Below are 16,844 nucleotides of genomic sequence, written 5' to 3'. Positions count from 1 at the left end.
TGAACTGATGCTATAAGCTGGTAAGTGTGGAAGAGTTACCTCAGTACCTAAGGAAAGGAGGGAGGGAGAATAAATGGAGACACGTGGTAAGATTCAGCTTTAGGAATGAGTTGTAGGATGCAAGGTACTGGAAGGAGGAAAAAAGAAAATTGTGCGGGAAATACGGATGGGGGGTGGTCACCTGAGTGCTAAATATGTCGGGGCGAGTGTGGAAGAGATGAAGAGGAGGAAAAGGACTGGCAGGGAAGGATAAGGCTAATGATGATGATAAGAATAATGATATTAGGGATGGAGGGAAATGAGGAGGCGTGGATGGAGGATCGAGAGTAAGAGCAGGAGTTAAAACCTGGTAAAATCATAGATACAAGCTATTGATGCAAAGATCTGTAGAGTATCTCAATGACGCAGTAAAAATCGCGGCGATGTAGAGCATACTGTCTCTATATATATGAAATATTAATGAATAGTAAATGAAGAAGATACGATACTAAAAAACTAGAATAAAAAGTAGTAGAGTTAAACAATAACGATTAACGCCAACATTAATAAATATTAAATCAGATAATAAAATACAATGTAATAAAATATAAAATTGAAGAGATTAGATCACTAATAGGATCAATGTGTATCCGTAGTGTCATATGTATCGAAAATAGTAATAACAAAGTTCACAACCATGACGTAACACTGTATATTTATATACGAAGCTGTGCGTTTCCGTAGCACATTAATACAGATAAGTGCGGTAACACGTTTAACTTTCCATATAGACGGTAATTTGTACCATATGAAGCAACAAAGAATGGCCGTGCACAAAGATCTACAATATGAACGAAATAGGTGTACGTTTGATCCTGTGGAAGTTACCTATTTTCTCGATGGTAGTCCAGAAAAAACGAAGCAACGCCGTGATCGAGGTATAGTTGGAATTCCTTGTCTTTAAATTATAGCAATTAGAGAAACATTCTTCGCAAAAAATTGACATTATCGGATTGGAAAATGCTTAAAATACGCGAAAAAAGATGTATTCGGTCAGTGAAGTTGGTAATGAAATGAACGAAGTTAATATTAACTTAACTATAATATTTCGTATTAGAAATATAAATAAATCTCTGTGACTTTTGATCGCCGCGTGATTAAACGATAGCACGCTCCGTAAATTTAAAGAATTTAAAGATTTTTATTATATTTATATCGTAAGTTGAACAAAAAAATATCTTATATATTTTATTTATTATTTATTTATTTATTTATTTATTCTTAGTCCATACGTTTCGGCTTTGGACGACTTTCGATTTACATCTCTTATATAATATCTTTACATCATATATATTTCTCTTACTCTAATACTTCTATAATTATATACAACTGCTTATACCTATCTATTGCACCTTACTTGATTTATCTCTATGTACTAACTTACAATTAACACTTATAACTAAGTGCTCATTCCGTCTTTGGCTTTTGCTTCCATGCTGTGCTCCCTTCCTGTCGTTCCTCTGCTTCTTCTGCTACTCTTCTCTTCTCTATTATCGCTTTCAGTTCTGCCAGACCTTCTCCCGTCCCATTTAATATTTCTACCACGTTCCTTGCTCCTCCTGTTATCTCACATTCCTCTAATATGTGTTTCAAGTCCTCCTCTCCTTTTTTGCATAATCTGCATCCTCTTTCCAGTGTTCCCTTGCCCTGGTTTCGTTACCACATCTAAATCTTGCTACCATACCTCTGTTCTTCCATTTCATCTTTCCTTCTAGATACTTTGGTAGCCCTTCTTTTGCTATGTTTCTGTAATATCTGTTGTACTTAGATTCCCTTATCCTTTTCTCCCTCTCCTCTGTTTCTCTCTTCCCTCTTTCTTCTATGATTTGGTTAGCTGTCATCCTTTCTTGTCTATCTCCTGCCTCTCCACTTGCGTCCTTCCCCCTCTCACCTCCTCTAACCTCATCTTTCTTTTCCTTGCTCTTTTCCCTTCTCGGCCCTTTCCCCAATTCCTTTCTCTCTCCTTTATACACTCCTTTACTAATTCCATCTTCGATTCTAAGGCTTTCTCCTCATACCTTACTGCTCTTTTCAGTGCCTTTTCTCTTATTTCCTCTATCTTGCACTCCTCTCTCAGAATGTAATTCGGCGTTGTTGTGTCTAAGCCTAGAATCCATCTCACGCATCTGCTTTTTATCCTGTTCAGTCTCTCCTCTACGTTCCATCCCCACACCTCCGCTCCAAACAGCGCTACGCTCTCTACCAGTGCTCCAAACCTCTCTTGTAGTCCTTTTTAAATATTCTTTCTCCTACGCTCCATGTCCTCTTCATCGCAATTGTTACCCTCTTTTTTCTGTCTTGTATATGCTTCTCATCACTCCCATTTTTCTGCAGTATGTACCCTAAATACCTTATTTCGTCCACTTCTTCTAGTTCTTGCTCACCCCATTGCCATTTCCTTTGTCTCCTATTGTTCCTTCTCTTTTCAGACACTACTACTTTCGTCTTTTCCGTACTCAATTCCAGTTCCTCTTCCTTTAGGAATGTTTTAAATCTCTTCATCATTTCCTTTAACTCCTCTTCTCTGTCCGCTATCAATACAATGTCATCTGCATATGATAGTGACCATACCTTTCTGTCTCCTACCACTATACCTCCTATTTGACCTTTCCTTATTTCCTCTTCCAGCCCTGCCACATAGATGTTAAATAGTGTTGGGCTCAGCGGGCACCCTTGTCTCACTCCCCTCACTGTCCAAAACTCTTCTGTGTTACGGATCTTATATATTTTTAGACGTTCTAAGTAAGCATATTTATTACATAAAAATTATGAAACTATTAAATTTTCTGGGATGTGCTATCATTTTGCCGTGTAATCTGTAATTGTAACTAAAATCTGCGATAAAATTTGCTCACATTATTACCAAATAATTTATCGATAACTTTGTCAACTTGCATGAATGTTTATTTTCAGAACAATATTTTTCGGATGTTCTGGCGTTAAAAGAAGATATGTCAATGAGATATAAGAGCCATAAAGAAGTATATGAAGATTCTCTACGAATTACCCGGGATGTTCTTTCCAAAATTAAAAAATTACAACTCTCGAGAATGGAGGAATATGAGTTTGTTCTGTAAGATTTTCACATAACTTTTCACGGAGGAAAAACATTCCGTTCTTTCTTCTTAGAGGGAAACAAATACGCAAATGTTTCCACCTACATTAAATTCCATTGAATATGAGGATAATTATATTAACAAATAAATACGATTTTTCCTACATTATTTGGATATTCTCTTTCAATTTTAAGAAATAGTAGTATTTTCTCGGTTACCTGGTAACATAGTAACAACATATAGTAATTTTGCAGGAGCATCTTTGCGGCAAGACTTGGATCTGCACTGTTCCAAGATGGAAATCCAGTGGTCCTGCATTATGCTATGTTTCTACCCGCTCTTATGGGACAAGCAAATTCTGAACAGCAAGCATATTGGTTAAACAGAGCTTGGGCTGGCGATGTTATAGGAACATATGCGCAGGTAATACGCAAGGGAGAACATTCTTTTTAAACAGGATGGTCACAGATTCTAAAAGTTTCTCAAGTAAATTTAATCTTGCACTTCTGCCTTAGACCGAACTAGGCCATGGAACGTTTCTCAGGGGTTTGGAAACTACTGCAACGTACGATCCGGAAACGAAAGAGTTTGTTTTGAATAGTCCAACTTTGACTTCCTACAAATGGTGGCCAGGCGGGCGTAAGTATATTGCAATTGTTTGACATAATAATAATGTTGTTCACTAAAACTGTATGACTTATTTACAATTAAAATTTTCAGTGGGTCAGACCGCAAACCATGCAATAGTCGTTGCGCAATTATACACCCAGGGAGAATGTAGGGGAATTCATCCGTTTGTTGTACAATTAAGAGACGTGGAGACACATGAACCTTTAAAGGGTATACAATAATATTACTTAATCGTTTATAATTTGTTATAAAAAAATTATTCACGTTATCAAATAACAATGATTAAATAAAACAGCTTTCTTCTTTATTATTATTCTCTAATAGTAGATAAAGGAAAGAGCGAAATTAATCTGTGTTTGATTTTTAGACATTATAATTGGTGAGATTGGTAGAAAGTTAGGAATGAACACTGCGAACAATGGATTTCTCGGATTTCGTAACTTTAGAATACCACGGGAGAATATGTTGATGAAAAATTCTAAGGTAAGGTAAAAGTTTCTACAAGAAAAGCAAATAGACCTACTTTTCATCGGCGAAATTATACCGTTGCATTTGATAATACAAATAACGATAGTTAATAAGTAAAAGACTAGGGAAATTTTGCAAATGATGGCTCAATCCAATCTTGATTAATCGATGAATATTTGCATTTTTGATAAATCATTTTCTTGTTGTACTGAACATGGAAGAAAAATTATGTCTCGGTAGATCTCGGTAGATGGAACAGTACAGATGTCATAATTGCTATAAAAATCGTAAAGATACATTTCTTGCTGTAGGTGTTGGAAGATGGAACATACGTAAAATCTACAAATGACAAGTTAACGTATGGTACGATGGTGTTCGTCCGAGTAATGTTGCTGCGGGACCTGCAACACTATTTATCCAAAGCCGTTACGATCGCGGTTCGATACAGCGTAGTAAGACGTCAGGGTCAATTAAAACTGGAGTATGTTCTGCTAAAAATATCGACTGCTCTATTTCTCTTTATCTAAAAATGTCTCCATTGCAAATGTTACTTTTAATTAAAATTAAATCTCTCCTGCTGATACCAAATTATTCCTTGCCTTTCTTTCTTTTTAGACAACCAGAGCTGCAGATTATCGATTACGTTACGCAACAATACAAAATTTTCCCTCATATTGCCACATGTTTCGCGATACACGTTACTGCTAGTTGGGTTTTGGATATGTATTATACGGTACAAAGTCAATTGCACCAGGCTAATTATGAAAAACTACCGGAGGTTGGTACCTTTATACCCTTTATAGTAATATACTTTACTTCATATTTTTAGCTCTATTAATTTCTTTTGCAGTTGCATTCATTGTCATGTTGCCTAAAAGCAGTTGTATCTGCAGATACAGCAGCTGGAATAGAGCAACTTCGGTTATCTTGTGGTGGACATGGATACATGACTGTCAGCAATCTGCCAACACTTTACGGATTAGCGACCGCAGTTTGTACTTACGAAGGGGAAAATACAGTCCTACTTTTGCAAACAGCTAGGTACCTAGTAAAATCATGGAAACAAGCTATGAATGGTGAACAATTGCCAGAATCTGTAGAGTATCTTAACGAAGCAGCAAAAGGAGTAAAGCATCGTCCTTGGAGTAACGATTTGGAATGTCTGATTGATGCTTATAATGCCGTAGCTGCAGGGTATACTGCTTCTGAATACATTAAATATTGCTGAATAATCGCATAGACATTCATCAGAATGTTTACGATATTCTTATTATTTCGTAGATCTATTCGTTTAGCAGCAGAACATCTGGATCGCAGAATACGTGACGGAGTTCCGATGGAGGAGGCGTGGAACCAAACGGGCACCGAACTAGCTCAGTGTGCGGAAGCTCACGCTCGAGTCTTCATGGTAAAAACATTTGCAAAAGCTGTTAAACAGTTAAACTCGAAGTCTGAAGAATTTCGTCAAGTAATGTTTCAACTCTGCGAACTGTATATCGTATATTGGGCTTTGAGGAACGTTGGTAATTTTCTTCGGGTGAGTATTGATTTTTTTCGAAACTAATCACAGAGGAGAACGAAAGAAGAAGAAATTTATTACTATATGCTGTAGGATAATTTAAATTCAAGAGTGATTCATCTCTTTCTCTTTTTTAGTTTTCTTCTATGCAGAAAGAGCATGTGGAGACACTTCATTCACGCTTGGAATATTTACTGACGACAATCCGTCGAAATGCTGTAGGAATCGTTGACGGTTTCGATTTCGATGATCATATTCTTTGCTCGGCTTTGGGTGCTTACGATGGTAACGTTTACGAACGATTGTTTCAAGAAGCCATGAAGAGTCCTTTGAACCGTGAAGCTATGAACATATCTTTTGAAAAATACTTAAAACCATTTCTTAAGAGTAATTTATAGTGTAATCTTTTTAAAGGAAATATTTAATCATAATTATTATCTCGTATTTGTTTTGTGGCGATTGGATTGTTTGGAATATGTTGCATTTAGTTGTTATGTTAAGACGTATTTTGCATTTGTTATTAAATAATCGATTGAATGGTTTGTTGGGTATTGATTTGTAACATGTAACAACTGCAACATATCATATGAGCGATATCGAAGAGAGATATGCGTGCTCACTTGTCCATTTTACTGAGAGTTTATATTGAACAAGAAAGGAAGGATCGAACGTATTTTTGTACCATTTCTATTTGCTGTTATTGTAAATGTGTAATTTATACAAAGAAGCATCGCTGTAATAATTGTGAATGAATGTTTGATAGAGAATTTATATTTATAAAAAGCTTCCTGGAAATATGCGATAATTCTGAGATGAGATGTCTTAAATATGTTATGGGAAATGGTATTTTCTATACAGTTTCTAGAATTAATAAAATAATATCTTGAACTAGAAAAGTGTATATTTTTATTGTTGAACCTATAACGCCTCAAAGAAAATTACATTTTAGAATTGAAAGGCTTTGAAACTTACGATGCTTACGATGGTAACGTTTACGAATTGTTCCAAGATGCCATGAAGAATCCTCTTAATCGTGAAACTGTGAACATATCTTTTGAAAAATACTTAAAACCATTTCTTAAGAGTAATTTATAGTGTAATCTTTCTACATTCTTAAAGGAAAATGTAAATCGTAGTTATCTATATTGTATATCGTATGTGGTGATTGAACTTTGAATATTTTACAGTTTAATATTTTATAAATCGATATCCCATAAATAACATGATTGGTCATTGAAAAATACAATTGTAACATTATATCATATTAGCAATATCGAAAGAATGTGTACGTGTTCATTCGCTCATTTTGCTGCGAGTTCGTATTTAACAAAAAAAGAGAAGAACAAACGTAGTTTTCTATTATTCTTATGGGCTCTCATTGTAGATATTTAATTTATATAATGGACCATCGCTGTAAGAATTTCGAATGGACGTTTGATAGAGATTTTATTTTTAAGAGAAACGTTTTAGGATTGTGTGATCATTCTCGGATAAGATGTTTTAAGTATGTTGTGAAAAATGACATGTTCCATACAGTTTTTGTAATTCGCAAAATGATATTTTCAAGTACACAAGTGTCTGTCTTTCTTGTTTAACCTGTAACGCATCAAAGAAAATTACATTTTAAAATTGAAAGGTTCTCATACGGCACAGTGTTTATTTACAGAATAGGAGCGATGACATACATTATTGTTCGTTATACTAACATAGTGCAATTATTGTTAATTTCTGTTAATAATAACGTGTCTGGTTAACTTAAACGCCCACAATGGAAATAACGCGATTTTTTCGCGAATGAAATGTAATTTGTGAGATTCATTGGTACCGTTGCGGTACCATGATCTACAACTTTGATCAATTCGTGTATGTATAGCACATCCAACAAGTATCAAGTACGTAATATTACGAAATAGAAATATTCCAAGAACGTTCATTTATTCGCTATTTTTATGAGATATGATTATTGCTCATATAAGTAACGGAATTTCGAATATAAATAATAGAATAAACAAAGTTACGAAACAAATTCTTGGTCATTAATCCCTGTTCATTTTGAAAGTCAACAGATAATTAACATTCGCTAGGCAATGGCTACATTTATCTTATTATCTTGTTTATTTGCACCGACTTGTTGGACATACTACGTGTAGATCATAGGTCCTAGGAACTTCATGGATGGACCGATAGAATCGTCATACTCGTGTGTATACGTAGACCAAGAAAGTAAAACAGTAGAAAAGAAAAAACTATAATTTATTGTTTCACCGGCGAGCGATTATTTTTTTTTAAAAACAAATACATATACATGTATATACTTATATATGTGTGCACTGACCACGAGTATATATACACATATATGTAATATATATTTCACGGATCCTCGAGGGCGATCCAGAAGGGGAGGAGCGGAGGTTAGACAATACGCATTCTTAAAAAATAATATTGTTAATTATCGTTATCATTAAATATTAATTATATTCACTTTTAAAATTATTATTCATTTGTCCACCTGGCCTATGGGATTTTTGTCTAGTTTTAGACAGACTTCTCATTACTAGGATAGCATTTTTTTACGGAATACATCCTCTTATAAAATAAGATCTCATTACAATTATATTTCTCGTCGCATAGAACATAGACGGCGCATTTCAAGTATTAAATGAGCCACGTGGAAATGCAACGAGCATTTTTTACTTTCGTTCCTTTTGTTGTCTAGGGTTCTCGCGTCGAATATAATGTGTTCTTTCAATCGCGTCTAAATGCAAGCTTCTGTAAAGACATTTCTTCGTCATTCACGAACAGAATATTTTTTTCTTTAATAGATTATATATCAGTAAACGATAAAGATAGATAAAAAATGTCTAATTTTCTTTTTCAATAAATTACATTTTATTTATAAATATTCACATTCGTGGAAGGAAGAAACTGAAAATTTTTGTTCATTAAAAAAACAACAGTTTCGCGTTTGTTCGCATCACCGCACGGAGGATTAATTACTATCTAACAAACAATCCTTTGTCTATGTTGCGTACGATTATTATTACAATAAAGATTATGATTCGATCTCCAGATTCCTTTTCGTCAGTGCCAGGAGAGGAGAAGAAATTCTCGAGAGAGAAATGTCGAATAGAAAGAGAGGAGAGGATAAGGGGAATGAAGATGTTTCCAAAAGGCGAAGAAACGGAATATGTATCTAAAAATTGGTAGAACCGGTTCGACGTGGGAAAACACGGATGGTATACTTACAATTAGTTATTTTGACTAATTTTGATAATAAAATTACGACGTTTTTATTAATACAACAAGGATAAATTTCCTTTCAAACGATTCTCGAGTTAAAGGCAAAGCATAAAATTTGTATATATACTGCACGATTGATTTTTAGGTACTGCGGTAGTATTCCACTAATCTTGGGAGAAATAGAAGAGAGAATTAATTTCCATTCTATTTATTGCAAGTAACTTACCCTAAACACAATCATTTTTTTTTTTCCAACACGTTATCGTATCGTAACTCTTCAGACAGCTTTCATGACTTTTGCTTAGATATCGATATTTATTTGTGATCTTTGCTTCTCACATAACCTGTACATCGAACAGCCGCTTACTTAGATAGTTCCGTCTTCCAAGTCGACCCTATCAATACACTTATTCTGTTTTATTACTACCTGTTACAGTATCGTGCGTGTAGAGACGTTTAGATACTTTATTATATAAATAAACTTAAAAAATAGCTTCCAGCCATTTTACAAATCGATAAGATCGATTTAGAAGCAACGAGCGCCCATTATCGAAATGCGCTAATCGATGGAATTATCGGAGTCGTCTCAATGAAAAGAACACGCGATACCTGAAAACATATAAATCGACGTCGCAAGAAATAATTTCCATGATTCACGACCAACGTACGACTTTCATTCGTATTTTATTTCCCTTACAAGCAGTTCAAAGAAAATCGCTTCCAGAGACATCGGCTATAAATACGTCGATTAAATTTAAACACTTCGCCCGTAACGTTCAATGGTCGTATCGAAGTGAGACGAGACAAAGCATAGATTAGCAACGAATTACTGTGAAAAACATCCGAGGAAAAATCGCCATGGCGAAAAAAGAAAATTACCAGAGTTATCGTAGGCAATTGGTGTTTCTTATGTAATTAGTACATGGCAGTATCGACATGATATATTTTAGTTTTAACCCGACACATCGGACTTTATAAAAATGGCGCCCGTGTTCCTCCTACGCAGGTAGAACACAGATTTATGGTCATCTTACTGCTTAAATAAAACTTTCGCACGTTAAAAAATAGGATCCTAATAATTTTTTATTTATTTACATGAGAAAATAGAAATTTCTCTGTGTTCGCTATTTTCTTTTTGTCCACTACAAATTAATTTCTTTGATATTTTCAATACTTCTGGCGTCAGATTCTGCTTGTTTTAAACGATCGTTGCTTTATTTTATTTGTATTGGTCGATTCGGGCGATAATAAATGCAACGGCTAGTGTACGTAAAATTCATATTATTATTGCACAGGGTATAATAATGACATAACGTTATATATAAGATATTATCAAAGCTGTAACATCGTATATATAAGATTATTTTACCAAGTGTAGAAATTATTCGACATTCATATTTCTTCATCGGAAAGATTTAACATCAATTAATATCGCGATCTAACAGGGTAGTAAAAGATAGCGCTAGATCCTACAAATTGTTATCATTCGAAAGTGGAGGGAACATGGTGGAACAATGTATTCTAAATGGCGCGATTAAGAATTCAGACTATTAACGCTATGTTTCAATAGTATTAATAATAATAATAATAATAATAATAATAATAATAACGTTACAATGATATCGTTTAATTCGCTATTTCCTGAATAATTCTTTTTGTTTCTTTCCTTTTAACAATCCTGTTCTCTCAATCAATAGCATAATCAAATATATCCTCTGGCTAACAATTTCATCTAACAAAATCATATATAAAATAGACAATTTTAACGTTATAGTCTGACGATTAAAACATTGATTGCGTTCTACCTGGAAAGAGGCGAACGAGACGCCGAAAAAATCTCAAATAACTGTGGAGAGACAGTTAACGATTCACAGGATCACCGGAAGTACGAAGGAGGGGAAATTAAAAGGAAAATGTACAGGAAAGTTAGGAGGTGGAGACAGGGGAAGAAAGGGGAGTCGCTTGGTCCTACGTGAAAAAGTTAATAAATTATTACAACGTATTTCGCGATGCTGATCGTCCATAGGATAAATACCGCGGATGAAAATCTTGGAACAAATAGATATACACTTGTACGTGTGTGTGTTTGCGTGTGTACCTTTCATTTTCATATCATTTTCTTTTTTTTTTTTACTTCGTTTTTCAATATGGCATACGCGTGTCTCTTTGTAGTCGGAGATGAAAACCGTGTTTACGTATATAAATCTATGCGTGTACGTACGTGTGTTTCTTTCAAGATCGGAAGATGTGACGTCCTTGCGTACACGCAGCAAATTTAAACGTCTTTCTTTGTTTTTTCTTTTTTTGTCCATGGCAAATAGAATCTCTCTCGACTAGCAGAAGAAGCTTTTTCTCTCCTTAAGATACAAAATGTTTCTTAGTTTCCTTAAGGTGGAAGAAGGGAATGATCGTGAGGATACGTTGTGCTCAATTTATTGATAAAATGCGATCGATAAGTGAATCTCTTCTTTCACAAATATCGTTCGTTTCGCTCTCACGGAAGATCGACCAATCGGTTGTGGAGAACGTCGTCACTTAAGGTGGCTTAAAATGGCACGCCTAGTTTTTTATCCATTAATCGTAAGTGCATGGCAATCGATACAACCGCGTTCGACGAAGACACATTCGCCTGGCGGCTTCGGCTTAACTCTTATCATGAGCCTAATGAAACATGCGTTTTATTAATAAAACAGATTCTCTGACTTTAAATTAGGATTCGCACTACTGGTTTTTGGGAGTTTTCGTAAGTGAATCAATAATTTAAATAATTCACACGTTCGACGAATAAATACGATAAAAATCTTGAGATTAAGATTGGAACTATCATATGAAATTTTAAGTCTAATTATTCACGGAGATATCGATTTTATGTTAGTAACTCAGAAATAAATAATTGTCATATATATTAGAGAAGTATCTTATTAGGAAAACATTGCGACTATATTTGTGCCATATGACGTTCAATGAAGAACTATATATGTATATTAGAAAAAACAGGAGAAAGATTGAACTGCAAATCGATCTGATGTGACCAAATACCGATATGTAAGATTAGGAGATAAATTGTACGATTAACGTGATTTAACATACAAACATTTGAATACGTACCTAATTTAAATTAATCGATTTAATATGTATTCAATTTCCTCTAAATTTTCTTTTAATTAATGGTTAACGTTGTTTGCCTTCGCCAAAATGCAAACACGTTATAGTCATTTATTATAAACAATCCATTTAACTTACTGGATTATCTATTTAATTATCCTACGACATATCTAGGTATATTAATGACTTTTAAAAAATTAAGAACCTTAAGTTATTTTTAGCGTCTTTACCTATCACTTTCCCCGAATAGTCATCGCCTATTTCCTAATTTTTTATTTTTCTTACTATTATTATAATTCTATTACTCTCAACCTAGCGATTAAAATAAGTTACAGAATTTCTAAGACAGAAATAAACCTTAAAAAACAAGGACAATCTCATATTTTATAGAGTAGTTTTCCTCTAGCGATTGTAACGGGCATTGCAATTCCGTAGAACCGGACTCGAGAAATGGGAAATACGACAATGGATCAAAGTCCCTTGTGCGGTCATACTGTTAAAAACGTTTCTGCAAATCTGGAATACGATCATTAAATAGAAAACAAGAAGAAAGTGGATGAAAAACAAAGAAGGGAGAAAAAAACTAAGGGGAGAACAGCAGAGGAAACGCTGATAAACGAGGTCGTGGTTCAAGGGATTGGCGTCGAAGAGAAATCACGGTGGCGCAACGATCCTTCTTCCTTTCCCTCCTTCCACCGAGCCAGAATGATTAACGACATACCAGCAGCGTTTATCGCCCACGAATTTTCGCGCTCTCAGTCCTGTACAGGGAGGCGTATACGTACGCCTGGATACGCATACGCTTTGAAATACACGTTGTGTAAATGCATCTGGAATTGGCGCGACCTTGCCGACGAGTACTCACGACGGGGCGGTTCATCAGTCATCGCCCTCTCTCTCTAGTTCTATCAGCACACGATAGTTACGGAAGAAAGACAAACATCCAACAATGAACACCGACTTCGTACGAAAGTATAAAATAAGTTAAGTCAAAACCATTCTACGATTCTACGTTTCTACCTTCTACTCTCGGAGGTGGACTAATGCTTAACCCAGGAGACTACTCGCAGCGTGAGAGGGCACACGAGTAGGAAAATAGAGTGCTGTGGGGTTAAGGGAGGTTCCACCTCAGAAAGTGATCGGTTCAAAATGAAAAAAAAGGACAGGCGCCTATGATAAAACGCAGAATATTATCGAAACGAACAGATCATTAAGAGAATGAAGGCGCGTTTACATGAAAGGAAACAGGAGTATTGGGCAAATCTTTGATCGAAAGGTCAGAAAGAGATTAAGGTGGTTGGCTTGTCCCCGACGTGAAGGAAGTCTCTCTGTGGTCAGTGAACGAGGTGTTTCGCAAGATCCTCGTGGGAGATTCCGGATGTATCGTATCGTCGGCGGTGGCGCTTAATTCGGTTGAAGGACATCGTCTTTCTCAGCATGGTATCGTGGGACAAAACTGGGCGGTGCCAAAGCCAGATAAGCTTTGTCGCCTCAAGCGTAGAATTCTCGATTGTGATGCGGCGCACCGGGCTTAGGGAACGCCTGCGCCGCTGGTGATCTTCTTGGCTCATCCAGGGCGTACGAGCCCTCGTCCTTCTTGCGCATTCTATACACGATGAACATTACCACCAGGATTGCGCAAAGCAGGCCAACTACCGCTCCACCAATCACCGCTGCAAAAGATGAATTTTGATTAGTATAGAATATTAAACAAATAAATTAGATAAAAGTTATATAAAATATATAGAGGATTGCTTAATACTATGCTTACATTTATGTATTTATACATTACCCTGATGAATTAGGGTCAGAGTAAGTGATTTAATTAAGTAATTATAATAGCTGTTTATATGAAAATATCTGTGTACAACATTTACAAATTAACAAATAGTATTTTAATAAGTTTCTCGAATTTTAAGATCAGATACTCCAAACCTATTTATCTATTTTTTCCCCTCTGTTAACTTTCTCAAAATACTATTTTGATTATCTTCTAGTTTATTTCTTTATGATAGTAAATCTAGTTTTAACTGACTTTAAAGAGCGTCTCAAATCTAAAATATCTTAGGTAGCCGTACAAGCAGGATCAATTCATTATTCAGCGACGTTAAACCATTCAGGATGTTAATTATGTAGGGCATTTATTATGCGTAGCTGCTGATAAGTTAACTTAACCCAGAATTTCGTCGGAATTACCGAGTTCTCCTGAATAAATACCGTTTCCATGGAATGTTGATCCGCGTATTGCCCTTATACTTCGAATTTAATATTGAGGCAACGCGTTAATAAATAATGCGATCCTCTCGCGTAGTTTCGGTTCCGTAAACCCGGATTCTGATTTTCAAAGCGACTGTGTTTAGCGAATTCTATCACGATTAATCGTACAATGGTATATTTAATTATTTCACTTGCGTACAGCAAAAATTTGAGAATGAAAAGTTCTGGATACATAATGCTAGCGATACTGCATGCATTTCTGTACTCATTATTTGGGAAAAATATGGAACTTCCAAGTGAAATATTCCAAAATTGGAAGATTTGAAAGAAGCTTTAATTCAAATTTAAACATAATTTTTAGTCCAGTAGTTATAAACTAAAATTCTCGCTACTTTATGTAATTAAAAATTATGGAGAAAAGTAATCTAATAGCTAATTAATATTAATATAATATAAGATTTGATATAATTTATAATATTACAATAATGTATTTAAAAGTTCTTAGTCTCTTATTTAAATTTATACAGTTATTCAATTACAAACTAAAAAGTAGTTAAAAAGCTGACATTAAAACAATCTCTCAAGTTCTTAACCACGAATAATGTACGCTTATATATTTCATTCTTGGCTGCTTACAATTGTAAAACCAGTTACAAGAGCATGAGAAAGATAGACTTACCTGCCAGCACACCTGGCTGAGCAAAGAAAGAGCTGGCACGGTCCTCGTGTTTCGGGTTCATGATGTATACGTCGTGGTGGTCGTCGGTGCTTTCCGAGTCGTCCTCGACATCTAAGGGCTCGATTACATCGACCTCGTTGTCGGGTCGGTTTACGGGCTCGATGATCGTCTGCAATGGTACACCGCTTAATCAGTTTAATCCATTTAATTCGCAGGCTCGCTAGGACGTGTGTTTTCGAACAAATCTAATAACCCGCCTTAACGTCCACGCGTCTCGGTGGGCTTTCCCTTTGCGTAAAATTGGGGGAGAGAAGGTGTATCTTTTCATTGTTAAAAGGATCAATGAATGACAGTGTGGGTTATAGTGAACCGAAAGTGTCGGATAGTATTTCATTACACTAATTATAACAAAATAACACTTAAACCTGCTACGTTCTTCGAGTCATTTTCACTATGTTTCGTTTCTCTATTGTCAACAGATCTTTTCAATTGTAAAAAAAAAAAAAAAATGATATAGAATCGTTATTAATTTCTTGTTTGCATTTTATGCTAAACTCTCCTTTGAGATATTAAAAGTTCTCTTATTCATTAAAACAAGGGTGAAATTGAAATATAAAAATCAAAGAATCGCAGTAGATTAAAATACACATTTTCGCATGATGATAACTGTTTTGATTAATTACTTTGTATTTTATTTTTTGATAGTGTATGAAATTTCCATTTGTAATATGATAAATTTGATAAGTTTAGAAAGGTGGGCGATGTAATAGTTTAGGAACTATAATAATAAATTAGAAGATTTTTAATCTTACAAAGACACCTTGATAGGAGTTTGTAATTAATCATAAAAACTTCAGCCATATTCACCTGTTCCTTAGTTTTAACACTTGGTTCGTTGACGGAGTATGGTACTTTTGGTTGGTCTACCGGCCTTTGAAGAGGCGGTTCTATCCTGTTGTTGGTATTAAAATCTGTAAGAGAAAAGAGGAAACAGTAATTCGCTCCTTATATTACCGTTAAATATTCTAAATAAAAGACTATAAGCAATTATCTCGCCAATTAAATAAAAAACAAGAGCAAGAAATTACAATCGCATTCAATTATACTGTGGATGTTCATGCATTTTTGCCTTTATTTATTTATCAAAATATATAAATGCAAAAATATGTAAAATATCTAAAGTATTTGCACTCAGTGAGCGAAGTAAATATCTTTAATTTCTTTAAGAAAAATATAAGTTTGCATAAAAATCCGCATTCTAAACGTAACAATGGCAAAAGGAATACCAAATATGTGAGTAATAAAAAAATTGTGCGTCACTTTTTCCCAGTACTTTTGATGGTCAAAGATGATCATTGGAACGATCGAGGGATTTGAATGGGAAAACGATAAAACGTGAAGCGTTTCCAGCTTGGCAATTTTGAAAAATGGAGACAAAAAAGAGGAAACGTTTCTGGGAATCGCGTGACGCGCACCGTTGGTGTGCCGCATACAATGCATTCCGCGAGCCACGCTTTTATTGAAAAATTTTCAGCAAAATAGAAGGACGTGAACTCTTCGGTGCCGTCGATCTCTGGGTGGTGCTTTTCGATCGTCGATGGAATTCGCACGGATGAGTAGCTTTTTGAAAAAAGCCGGGATGATGCTCGATTGTTTCGCAGCCCAAATACTCCAATATCCTTTTTTTTTTTTTTTTTATTTGTCTCTAAACTGAAATACTCACAATGAAAGGTAATTACGTCCTAGTCTGATGTGAAGTTTATCGATATCGAATTTCTCGGAACTTTTGTACGGAAGAATTAAAAAATAATTGTTCTACTTCTCCATATTTCTCGGAGTGACAATTCTATTAGAACAATTCTATTGGAGTGATTGCACTTCCTATAACACC

The 16,844-nt window shown here is 35.1% G+C and overlaps 2 protein-coding genes across 2 annotated transcripts in view; one reads left to right on the top strand and one right to left on the bottom strand.

Moving 5' to 3' along the window:
• Positions 1 to 739: 739 nt before the first annotated feature.
• Positions 740 to 6,870, top strand: LOC117157374 (acyl-coenzyme A oxidase 1-like). Its single transcript, XM_033335391.2, has 11 exons — positions 740 to 917; positions 2,953 to 3,112; positions 3,350 to 3,518; positions 3,611 to 3,734; positions 3,816 to 3,935; positions 4,093 to 4,208; positions 4,505 to 4,674; positions 4,809 to 4,971; positions 5,044 to 5,387; positions 5,475 to 5,730; positions 5,850 to 6,870. The coding sequence occupies exons 1-11, from the start codon at positions 788 to 790 to the stop codon at positions 6,108 to 6,110; spliced, it is 2,013 nt and encodes a 670-aa protein (XP_033191282.1). The 5' UTR covers positions 740 to 787; the 3' UTR covers positions 6,111 to 6,870.
• A 471-nt stretch (positions 6,871 to 7,341) lies between these two features.
• Positions 7,342 to 16,844, bottom strand: part of Sdc (Syndecan) — a 236,076-nt gene continuing 226,573 nt past the window's right edge. The window contains exons 3-5 of the mRNA XM_033335392.2: positions 15,821 to 15,924; positions 14,954 to 15,122; positions 7,342 to 13,730 (exon numbers count right to left, since the gene is read on the bottom strand). Coding sequence (XP_033191283.1) covers positions 13,549 to 13,730; positions 14,954 to 15,122; positions 15,821 to 15,924 — 455 coding nt within the window. The 3' untranslated portion in view covers positions 7,342 to 13,548. The remainder of the gene's footprint in view (positions 13,731 to 14,953; positions 15,123 to 15,820; positions 15,925 to 16,844) is intronic.

Source organism: Bombus vancouverensis, chromosome 15 (genome assembly GCF_051014615.1).
Source record: "Bombus vancouverensis nearcticus chromosome 15, iyBomVanc1_principal, whole genome shotgun sequence".
Lineage (NCBI taxonomy): Eukaryota > Metazoa > Arthropoda > Insecta > Hymenoptera > Apidae > Bombus > Bombus vancouverensis.
This window is presented reverse-complemented; position numbering and strand designations above follow the sequence as displayed.